Genomic DNA, 12,095 nt, shown 5'->3' with positions numbered 1-12,095 from the left:
TTCATTAGTTCATTTCTGCACAATATTTTCTGGCATGTGTATTGATGTTATGAGTTTTCAGAGTTTCAAGTTAATTTTTAATCATAAGTATAATCAGAGTGGTTGGATTAAGTGTAATGTTTAGTGTTTAAATTGCTGTAAATTGCATCTCTTGCTGTAGGCCAACCTCAGTTCCCAACATGTACTGAAGCATACATAATGCAGATTGCTGTTTATTGTTTGCTGCTTTTACTTATGCTGTTGTTTTTGTGATTATTGTCATTTTCAGCTATTCAATGTCTAATGATTGTTTTGGAATACATACACTACAGTTTAAAAGTTTGGAGTCGGTAAGATTTAAGAAATTAATCCTTTTGTTCCGTAAGGTTGCATTAAGTTGATTAAAAGTGACAGTAAAGACATTTATAATGTTACAAAAGATTTCTATTTTAAATAAATGCTGTTCTTTTGAACTTTCAAAAGAACAAGGAAAAGAAAAAAGGATTCATCAGGGAATCCTGAAAAAAATATATATCATGGTTTCTTCTAAAACATTAAGCAGCACAACAGTTTTCAACATTTATAATAATAAGACATATTTCTTGAACAGCAAATCAGCATATTAGAATGATTTCTGAAGGATCATGTGACACTGAAGACTAGTAATGGAGTAGGAGTAATGATGCTGAAAATTCAGCTTTGCATCAGAGGAATAAACTGCATTAATATATTAAAGGTGCCCTAGATTCAAAAATTGAATTTACCTTGGCATAGTTAAATAACAAGAGTTCAGTACATGGAAAAGACATACACTGAGTTTCAAACACCGTTGTTTCCTCCTTCTTATATAAATATCATTTGTTTAAAAGACCTCCGAAGAACAGGCGAATCTCAACATAATACCGACTGTTACGTAACAGTTGGGATCATTAATATGTACGCCCCCAATATTTGCATATGACAGCCCATGATCAAGGCATTACACAAGGGCAGCCAGTATTAACGTCTGGATCTGTGCACAGCTGAATCATCAGACTAGGTAAGCAAGCAAGAACAATAGCGAAAAATGGCAGATGGAGCAATAATAACTGACATGATCCATGATAACATGATATTTTTAGTGATATTTTGTAAATTGTCTTTCTAAATGTTTCGTTAGCATGTTGCTAATGTACTGTTAAATATGGTTAAAGTTACCATTGTTTCTTACTGTATTCACGGAGACAAGAGCGGTCGTTATTTTCATTTTTAAACACTTGCAGTCTGTATAATTCATAAACACAACTTCATTCTTTATAAATCTCTCCAACAGTGTGTAATGTTAGCTTTAGCCACGGAGCATAGCCTCAAACTCATTCAGAATCAAATATAAACATCCAAATAAATACTATACTCACATGACCCGAAGCATGCATGCAGCATACATGACGAATATCTTGTAAAGATCCATTTGAGGGTTATATTAGCTGTGTGAACTTTGTAAATGCACTGTATTATAGAGTCGCGTGCTCGATAAGCAGGGAGCATGAGATTTAAAGGGCCAGCAGCCCCTGAATCGGTGCATAGTTAATGATGCCCCAAAATAGGCAGTTAAAAAAATTTATTTAAAAAAATCTATGGGGTATTTTGAGCTGAAAATTCACAGACACATTCAGGGGACACCTTAGACTTATATTACATCTTGTAAAAAAACGTTCGATGGCCCCTTTAAAATAAAATTTTTTGCATTGTACTAATACACAATATTAGTGTTTTACTGTATATTTGATTAAATAAATGCAGCCTTGATGAGCATAAGAGACTTCTTTCAAAAACATTAAAAATCTTATCGACCCCAAACTTTTGAATGTAGTGTATGTAGAAACAACACACCAAGTCAGAATGCAGAATACTATTTGTATTATAAATATGTATTATTTCTGATATCAATACTTTCATCAATTGAAACAATGAATAAATCCAAAATCAATCTACTTTCAATATAGGTAGAATTGCAGTGGGTATAATAATTCTTTAAAAACATATTGAACTTTGGTTTTAATGACAAGAAAAGAGACCAAAGACTGTCAGTAGTGACGACACAATCTGCTTTAACCTCCACTACAAGTAAAGCTGCACCGTCCTGAAAGGTCTCTGTGTGTGTTAATGTGTTTAGGTCCACAGGTCCAAACAGAGGCAGGTGAAAACAGATGGGCAGCAGAATGACAGGGATCTCTATCTGAGCCACCGCACACAAACAAGAGCAGGATCACGAGGCCCAGGCAGGGATCAAGACCATTCAGGCAGAAGTTTGGCTTAAGCTCCAGAGTGCAGGGTTGGAGGAGGAGACATCAGAGGAGACTGCAGAGGTAGAAGGGAGGTGTACAGGATTGCACTGTCCTCAGCAATTCCTGCAGGATATAATTAAGCCCCTCTTTCTCTTTAGACCTCTCATGCACTCCATTTCACGCAGGTGCAACCTTCTTCCTAAAGCGTGACCTCTTGTTCTGTCTCACCTTATCTCTTTTCTTGCCTTTCTCTGCCCATCCTTCCTTAATCTCGGTAGTTTGTGAAATAATGATTCTCAGTGGCACATTCCCATGATTCAGGGGGCCTCACAGAGGGGCAACCACACATACACACACACAAGGTGTGCTTCACACATATGGATTCAATCTACCGCATGGTGCTAATGATTGGGCCCCACTATGCATGTGTTTCTCTTTTCCAGTCCTCATGTGATGGAAACCAAATTCACACATGCATGAGTTTAGGACTAGACAGTCTATTCAGTCAGCCACACATACTATATATATATATATATTCCTCACTTTACTTTGCGGCACTTCTCACATGTAATCACGTGAGCACATGAGTTCACTATTTAATTGCAGGGGGTTTGTGAGTTTAATGAAAAGCCATTAAGTAATTCAATCATTAACATTTAAAATTAAAATAAAGAATTTTAAAATAAAAAAAATATCGAAAAATTATTTTATTTGTTTACCTGCATGTCATGTGACCATAAACCGACATCAGAGAATTGTGAGCTTAATTTTATTTTTTATAATTACTGACTTTTATCATTTTATTATTGACCTAACTTAGTAACTTAAAATCTTAGGGGGATACTTCAAGTAAATATATAAGAAATTGTACATTTGAATGTGTTTGAAAGACAAAAACCTTCCAAAGACAGTAATACATGGTTCAATGACTCACTAAGTGATTCAAATAATAATTAATGTGTTTGTCAGGAGCTGATTAGACTTGCAGTGTTGCCATGTTGAGAAAACATGTTTTAAAAGTGAAATGATTTCTGTAAATCCAGTGATCAAATGCTGTGTGGGTCTCAGTTTTCAGTGACTGGTCTTTGTGTGCAATTCCACAAACTTGGAAGACCTCCTGAATGTAGTTTTTTTAGAAAGGAAAATTTAAAAGATAAAAAAGAAGTAGTAGGGAGAATCAATTAACTATGAACAATTTACTTCCATTGTAAAAATAACATGAAATCATGTAATCAATAAAAAAGGAACTGTAGTTTGTTTATGAGTATTTTAAAATGCAATATAATCTAATTACAAATACTTAATTTTTGGAATCTGATTACATAATACAGATTACATGTACATGTAAACAAACCAACTCAAAACATTAATGGCATGATTAGTGAACAGGACAAATTAAAAAGGTCTGTTAAATATGTCTATTAGTCAATTTAATTATTTTATTGCTATATTTAAAACAGGAATAAAAAATAGAAAATAAATGATATATTTAGATTTTTATATGTTTGAATTATTCAAATGATAACTTGTTCCTTCTTTTTATAAGTGTCACTCCACAAAAGTCATTTTTTAATGTCATCAGATTAGGTAGAAATAGCTCTTTAAAGCAAAACCTGCACATTTTCGGTGAGGGTGTACATCCTGTGATTATTAGCTATTATGAAACTGTATCCTACTATCCTAAGAACCAGCTACTCACCAGACACTTTCCATTCACACAGACTGTCCCCTGATCTGACTGGCATGGTGTGCCATCAAGCACCCGTCCAAAGTTGTAATAGAAGTTGTGTCCAATAGCCAGGCAGCTGAGCTCACATGGGTTGGAGCCTGAAAGCAGTATAAATCAGGTTTCAGTCAGTATAAGCACGCAGCAGAAGGAGAAATCCACACAGTAACACAACACATGCTTCAAAGAGGAGAGTCGTGCTTCACTGACCTCCATGAAAGGTAGTCCAGTGGTAACTGCTGCCAGCGACCAGAGGTCTGTCATTGAAAGCTTTACACTGCAGTTCTCTGAAGTCCATAGAGTCAGCAGGACACTCCTGATGTTACACACGCAAAGCTCAGGAGAGAAAACATGCACATCTAAAGCTGCTAAAGCCCTGATTCATTAACACTCTCTAAATCATTAGAACAGCTTTGGAAGACTCAGGATAAACACAGCATATGCATGTGTGTGCTGACACAATGACCCCATTTAAACCTGGAATTAACATCTGTAACGGGTGATGGGATCAGAAGTGGTAAGTGTAAAAAGAATACAAATATTATGCACTGAAAGATACAGATAAGGTGGGACTTAAATGTGTTTCTATTTAGACATCCAGTTCAAACTGTAAAGAATTTACTGCACCTTTGTGTTACAAATCTTGTATTGCCTGGTGTCTCCTGGGCATGGCCCTCCTACCAGATTTCTAGAGAGAGAAACAACAACAAAGATGTCAGATGCAACAAATTAGGGTATATAATGTTTTAAACAAATCACATGAACACGATCAAGCAGAACACCACAAAGGCCATTCATACAGGATGTGTTCTTGCATTCTTCACTGTCAGAATTTTTTTTTTTCTTTGAAAATTAGACCTTTAGGGCTGAAACAGTTTGTCACTGGAGTACCCTTCAAAGGAACTTTTTGTTTCACCCGAGGGTCATCTTAGCCTATCTCACTTTTTTCTGCATAACTTTTCTTGTATACCAGTTCTAAGTTTACCATTTTTTCTTTGCCCACAGAAAACATGAATAATCATTATCTGACAGTAGAAAAGATGATGTGATGGAATAGACAAAGCCTATACTTTACCTAGTGATGCAGGTGCGTGTACGGACGGAGGCCCCTCCCCCACAGGAGCGCGAACACACAGACCAACCGCCCCACGAGGCCCACTCATTCATGAAATGCATTTGGCTGCGCATCTGTGGTCCCTCACCTCCCAGCTCTACTCGTCTGGATGACTGCAAATATATAAACAACAAAGTGCATGAAAGGTTGCAGAACAACAACAAATAGAGAGAGCAAAGGTGGCAGATTTGATCAACTAACTTGTGCTATTGTGTTTCTAGCAAGCTCATTCATTAGAACAACAGTAGCCTATGTAAAATATATTTATTTGTATAGAAATTTTAGTTATTAAGCCATTTGATGTATGTTAAACGGTCATGAAACCCTAAAACAATTTTTGAGATGTTAATAGGTATGTACAGGCAATGAAAACAAAAATAGCACTTATTATGTTTATTATTAAGGGGAAAGTGGTTATTTATTTATTTTTATTTTTTTCATTTTTAGAGCCATTTCATTCTTCCAGTTTAAAAAGCAAAGTTACAGGGTTAGTTCACCCAAAAATGAAAATTCTGTCATTAAATACTCACCCTCATGTTGTTCCAAACCCGTAAGACGTTTGTTCATCTTCAGAACACAAATTAAGATATTTTGATTAAATCTGAGAGCTTTCTGTCCTTTCAAAAAAAGCTATGCAACTATTTTGACACTTCAAAAAGTTAATTAAGAGATTGGAAAACGAATCCATGTGAATTGAGTGGTTTAGTCCTAATTTTCTGAAGAGATTCGAGCGCTTTATATGATGAACAGATTGAAATTTGGCTTTTATTCACATATAAACATTGACCAACACACATCAGTTGTAGTAAACGGAAGCTCAAGCATGTTTGCTTGTCGTGTGAGAACCAGTGAGGTTCATTCTCGTATTAAGCAGCATGTTTGAGCTTCCACAAGAACCAATGAGGTTTGTTGTCAAGAAGGTTCGGTTGAGCTTCTGTTTATGTACACTGATCAATGTTTACATGTGAATAAAAGACTAAATTCACAGCGATCAAGTTTCTTCAGAAAATTTGGACTAATTTCGGAATTTGGACTTTGCACTCAATTCATATGGATTATTTTTGCGATCTCTTTTTGAACTTCTTGAAGCGTCAAAGTGGTAGTTGCATAAACTGCCAATGGAGAGACAAAAAAAGTTCTCAGATTTCATTAAAAAGATCTTCATTTGTGTTCCGAAGATGAACAAAAGTCTTCTGGATGTTGAATGACATGAGGGTGAGTAAATAATGACAGAATTTTATTTTTTGGGTGAACTAACCCTTTAAAGGTGCCCTAGATTATGTTTTTAAAAGATGTAATATAAGTCTAAGGTGTCCCCTGAATGTGTCTGTGAAGTTTCAGCTCAAAATACCCCATAGATTTTTTTTAATAATTTTTTTTAACTGCCTATTTTGGGGCATCATTATAAACGCGCCGATTTTATGCTGCAGCCCCTTTAAATCCTGTGCTCTCCGCCCACAGAGCTCGCGCTTGCCTTAAACAGTGCCTTAACAAAGTTTACACAGCTAATATAACCCTCAAAATGGATCTTTACAAAGTGTTTGTCATGCATGCGGCATGCATGCGTCGGATTATGTGAGTATTGTATACGGTTATATTGTTTACTTCTGATTCTGAATGAGTTTGAGGCTATGCTCCGTGGCTAACGGCTAATGCTACACTGTTGGAGAGATTTATAAAGAATGAAGTTGTGTTTATGAATTATACAGACTGCAAGTGTTTAAAAATGAAAATAGCGACGGCTCTTGTCTCCGTGAATACAGTAATAACCGATGGCAACTTTAACCACATTTAACAGTACATTAGCAACATGCTAATGAAACATTTAGAAAGACGGTTTACAAATATCACTAAAAATATCATGTTATCATGGATCATGTCAGTTATTATTGCTCCATCTGCCATTTTTCGCTATTGTTCTTGCTTGCTTACCTAGTCTGATGATTTGGTTGTGCACATCCAGACGTTAATACTGGCTGCCCTTGTCTAATGTCTTTCATAACGTGGGCTGGCATATGCAAATATTGGGGGCGTACACCCCGACTGTTATGTAACAGTCGGTGTTATGTTGAGATTCGCCTGTTCTTCGGAGGTCTCTTAAACAAATGAGATTTATATAAGAAGGAGGAAACAATGGAGTTTGAGACTCACTGTATGTTATTTCCATGTACTGAACTCTTGTTATTTAACTATGCCAAGATAAATTCAATTTTTCATTCGAGGGCACCTTTAAACCAATGTCATGAAAAGTGAAGTATATGTGTTAATTTGGAGTGGTGATGGGCTGCTGTGGCGGAGAGTACACATCTTCATCATCAGTTACTGTGTATTATTCATGAGAATGAACTCTTTTAATCCAATCACTACACTGTTCTATGCATGAGATTACATTACATTACATTACATTACATTACAGCAGAGAATTTAAATGTCACAACAGACCATTTCAGCGCTATTTGTTTACCTCTGCCTGTTCAGCTTTGAGTTCAGACACGTTTCCTCAGTGTAAAACAGAAGTGTTGTTTGCATTTTCCCCACTATGTGGTCAGAGCTGGAGTTTGACTACCAATACATTGAAAATATCACTGTAACATGCGTGAGAGCGGTTTATGCGACGAACGCCACGATGAGTAAAACACTTGCAGCGCAGCGGATCATAGTTCATACGGACCAGAGCAAGTGTGTTTCATGTTTTTATGGACATATTTATACTTATGTGCAAATAAGGACACTGATACAGCAGTACATCTGATCATGAATGATGGCACGATGGATTATTCCGATATACAGAAGACAATGATGTAAACCGAAATGTCTTTATTCTTTCTGTGTTAAACTGATGTGTCTTATGTTCAGACACTGTAGTGCTTGTGTATTTGATTCGTTCATGATAGTTGTTAGTAGTCTCTAATGATAAAATTGTTGGGAGTTTGTCATATGGATATATTTTAAAAATAGACCTACATCAAGGTGACCCCAACTCTGTTGTTTGTTTTTCTTCCTCTGCTCACATTTTAATTTTCATTTGTCTTTATAATGAGTGTGTTGCAGGTCTGTGTTTTATTGGTTGTTTTCTTCCCTCTTCCCACCCTCTACACTCCCGAGTCTTTTTCAAATCTGAGGAGAGAATGACCAGTGAAAAAAAACAGGGGGTTTCATGACACTTTAAGCACTAAAAGGTATCCTGTGCTTACAGCCGAAATTATTGCACACTAGTGCTCAGGACACATGATATAAGAGGCCACCAAAACATTTCCTGCTCATCGGCCATGCTAGACTGCACTTGACATTTGTGGAAGTGTTTGAGTGTTCCCCAGGTGCGCGACTGAGGACGCCACATTAGCTCTATTGCACACAGCCTCCATTACACAAGCGGTATTCCTATCAGACCACCACTAATCGCCCTCAAGGATAACATTACTCTGTCATTCTTAGATCCGCTGCTGGCTTTGATCCGAGACAAACAGGCAGTAACAGCCCGTGAAGAGTGAGGAGCTTCCACAGGTTGCCTAAGGCCTCACCGTCCCTTGAAGGTGTGTGTGTATTCTTGTAAATGTAATGTAGGTGTGGAGAGCATGCTTTTCTGCTTCTATCATGTTAAACAACCTCACACACAGCAGCTGTTTTGTCTTCCTAAAATAATATTCATCACGTAAATCTAATTTAAGCAACAGCAAGAGTCACATGAGGTGTGTAAACACGTTGCAACAAAATGAAATGACTCCGCATTACAAACAGAGCATTGAACTCGCATTCCAATGTTTGATCCCTAAAGGGATGTTTTACTGGCACACGTATGACTGATTTTTGGTGCAGAGCTTTGTACCGGTTCCTAAGGATTAACCCTTTCATTGGAAATATTAAAAAAATGAAGACGATTTTGCTTATAGTTTGTCTGGACTCTAATAAGGGTATCATGGCAGGAGATCATTGAATATGGTCAGAATCTCCTGACCTTATTTAGTCTAGAGACCTGTGGTGAATAGAAGTCTAATAATGAGTCAGGATGTCTATCTGTGAGGGTTAAAATGACAGATGACTGCACACACACACAGACACAATAGTGCTTTATGACCGACGTCCATCATCTTCAATACCAGAATGACCTGGAACTGCCCTCATTACTGTAGCAAAGACTCAAATTAGTGTTGATGACAGTCTGCCATGGGGCCCGTGGGCAAGGCGGATTAATTAAATCGACCTTTCACCTTTAGAACAACAGCTTTTCCCCCCAAAGGCAAGATTTTTAAAAAAGACATATTGACTTTGAAGTATGTTTCTTGGAAAGAGATTTTGTTTGGAAATGAAATTCACAAATGAGCTTGCTGGCATTCTGTCGTTTGTGTTTTTAATACAGATGGTGAAAGTCATTCCAGTGGAATGAGGATGATAATGACTGGTGGACATGACCTAGCTTGGATCTTGTACTTTGGGAGGGGAACTGGAGAAATGTCTGGGTGAGGTCCAGAAGGTACCAAAGGCAGAGTAGCACATGCAAACAGATCAGTTACCAGTGAAACTTAAAGGGTTAATCCCCCCCCCCCCCCAAAATTAAAATTCTGTCATCAATTGCAAACACATAAGACTTTTGTTCATCTTTTGAACAAGAATTTTTAATGAAACTGAGAGATTTCTGTGCCTCCTGAAAGTCCATTCTACCAAAATTTTGATACTTCAAAACATTGTAAAAGTTTAATCCAACGGTGCGTCCAAAATCACGTTCTGTCTGAGTAGGTACTACATTTGAATTTGAACATACATTGAATATACATTCTGTATAGTATGAAGGTGTGTAGTATGAATGTAATCCAGACGTACTACTTCCGCCATGTTGTCATTATCACGTGACCTACCAGAGTCAGTTGCTTCGCTTCACCTCCATTCATAAATCCTCTCCCGTGACCTCATGGGATAGTAAATTGTCCATCAAATGTGCATTTCAGAATCTCGACGGAAGTAGTAAGTCACCCAGAGACTTTTCGCCTACTGTTTTTTGAATACGACCCAAATATTTTTTTAAAAATTTGAATAAAATGAAAACTAAAAGACTTTCGAATCACATGAGCCAATATTTTATTCACAATAGAACATAGATAACATAACAAATGTTTAAATTGTGAAATTTTACAATTTTATGCACAAAATTAGCTCATTTCAAATTTGATGCCTGCTACAGGTCTCAAAATACTTGGGACGGGGGACCATGTTTACCATGGTATAGCATCTCCTCTTCTTTTCAAAACAGTTTGAAGACGTCTGGGCATCGAGGTTATGAGTTTCTGGAGTTTTGGTGTTGGAATTTGGTCCCATTCTCCGTGATTTGGACTCATCTGACCATAGAACCACAAAGGTGGAACAGAGATTTCTCAGTTTCTCTGAATATTTTGATGATGTTATGCACTGTAAATGATGAGATTTGCAAAGCCTTTGCAATTTGACGTTGAGGTACATTGTTTTTAAAGTATTCCACAATCTTTTTACGCACTCTTTCACAGCTCTGCCCATCTTTACTTCTGAGAGACTCTGCCTCTCTAAGACATCCATTTTATAGCTAATCATGTTACAGACCTGATATCAATTAACTTAATTAGTTGCTAGATGTTCTCCAGGCTGAATCTTTTCCAAATATCTTGCTTTTTCAGTCATTTGTTGCCCCTGTGCCAACTTTTTTGAGACCTGTAGCAGGCATCAAATTTGAAATGAGCTCATTTAGTGGATAAAAGTGTTTAAACATTTGTTATGTTATCTATGTTCTATTGTGAATAAAATATTGGCTCATGTGATTTGAAAGTCTTTTAGTTTTCATTTTATTCAAATTTAAAAAAACGTCCCAACATTTACGGAATTCGGGTTGTACTGTGTATTCGGACATACTTATCTGTTGGCGTACTGTATTTCGCATACTATACAGTAGGGAAGTATTCAATTTTGGATAAGTCTTCTGAAGAGACGTGACCACTTTATATGATGAACAGATTTAATTTAGGCTATTATTCATATATAAACATTGATCAATGCGCACAGATAGAGCACATCAAATATGGTCATCGGAAGATCAAACATGCTTGCTTGATGTTATATCATGTCTTTTTTAAATTTCTGAAACAGCAAACTTTTGGTGACATGAACTTTCAATGGGTAGAGAAATCTCTCAGGTTTCATAAAAAATGTGTTTCAAAGACTCCTATGGGTTTATAAATACATGAGGGTGAGTAAATGTAATGTTTTAATTTTGTAGTTTTTAATATTTTCTTAACTGCGCATTACTGCATTGTGTGTAAACAGCTATTTGGAAACAATACAGGGTGGCATCCCAGTCTCTGAATCCCCCTGGGTGAGCCTGCCCGGATTGCTCTGATTAAGCGCTGCTCTTGGCAATCATCAAGAAAGACAACACTCTAGTTAAAGTGAGCAAAACCTTGGCAGAGAACCTTGCCTATCCAAGCATATCCAACTGACTGTTCAAGGTGGTCCTTAAAAATGTAGTTTAACTGAATGACAGGACTCAAACATTAAAATTACTTTTGCAAACGGTCTATAAACTGACGGAATAAAGGGACAGGGACCATCTTACAGGCAAAGATGACAGGCAACCTGGAGACAGCAGCAATGTTATGAGGGTGAGAGCCTGGCACAGAGACAGCTTCCTAGAGACAGAGAAAATAAATCATGTAAATCAATCACCAAATCCACTTACAAACCACCGCATTTGACTTTAAAATGGAGCCCAGACAGAGACTTCAGGGCTCACTGCGTAAGTGTTGTTGTGCTACATCAAAGACTTAATGACAACAAACAGTGACAGTGTGTCCTATACATTGAGAAATAACTGCCACTGAGAAAACATGTTTATGTGCATTTTTAGAGGATGAGTCTGACTCCCACCAATGAGGTCAGAATACTAAGAGACCACACAACGATTGACTCGTCAAAGGAGCAGCTTCTCAGAAACTCTTTACAGCTTTGCTAAAGCCCAACTGTCTTCTTTGCATTGTTGTAATGACTATGA

General features: G+C 37.0%; 1 protein-coding gene across 5 annotated transcripts in view; it reads right to left on the bottom strand.

Annotated features, from left to right (window-relative positions):
- adamtsl5 (ADAMTS like 5) overlaps positions 1-12,095 on the bottom strand; it is a 33,817-nt gene that overhangs the window by 19,431 nt on the left and 2,291 nt on the right. For 4 of the 5 annotated variants that reach the window (XR_007184203.1, XM_048185102.1, XM_048185100.1 and 1 more), the window contains exons 3-7: positions 11,661-11,733; positions 5,048-5,199; positions 4,600-4,660; positions 4,183-4,288; positions 3,946-4,073 (exon numbers count right to left, since the gene is read on the bottom strand). Coding sequence is in view for 4 of the 5 variants with exons in the window: in XM_048185102.1 (XP_048041059.1) it covers positions 3,946-4,073; positions 4,183-4,288; positions 4,600-4,660; positions 5,048-5,199; positions 11,661-11,733 (520 nt within the window). In the remaining variant the exon portion in view is untranslated. Of the gene's footprint in view, positions 1-3,945; positions 4,074-4,182; positions 4,289-4,599; positions 4,661-5,047; positions 5,200-7,018; positions 7,081-11,660; positions 11,734-12,095 lie in introns of those variants that run through there. The other variant, XM_048185101.1, reaches the window with a different exon arrangement.

The sequence above is a fragment of the Megalobrama amblycephala genome, linkage group LG3 (assembly GCF_018812025.1).
Source record: "Megalobrama amblycephala isolate DHTTF-2021 linkage group LG3, ASM1881202v1, whole genome shotgun sequence".
Taxonomy (NCBI): Eukaryota; Metazoa; Chordata; class Actinopteri; order Cypriniformes; family Xenocyprididae; genus Megalobrama; species Megalobrama amblycephala.
Note: the sequence above shows the minus strand (reverse complement) of the source record. Positions and strands in the feature narration are given on the sequence as shown.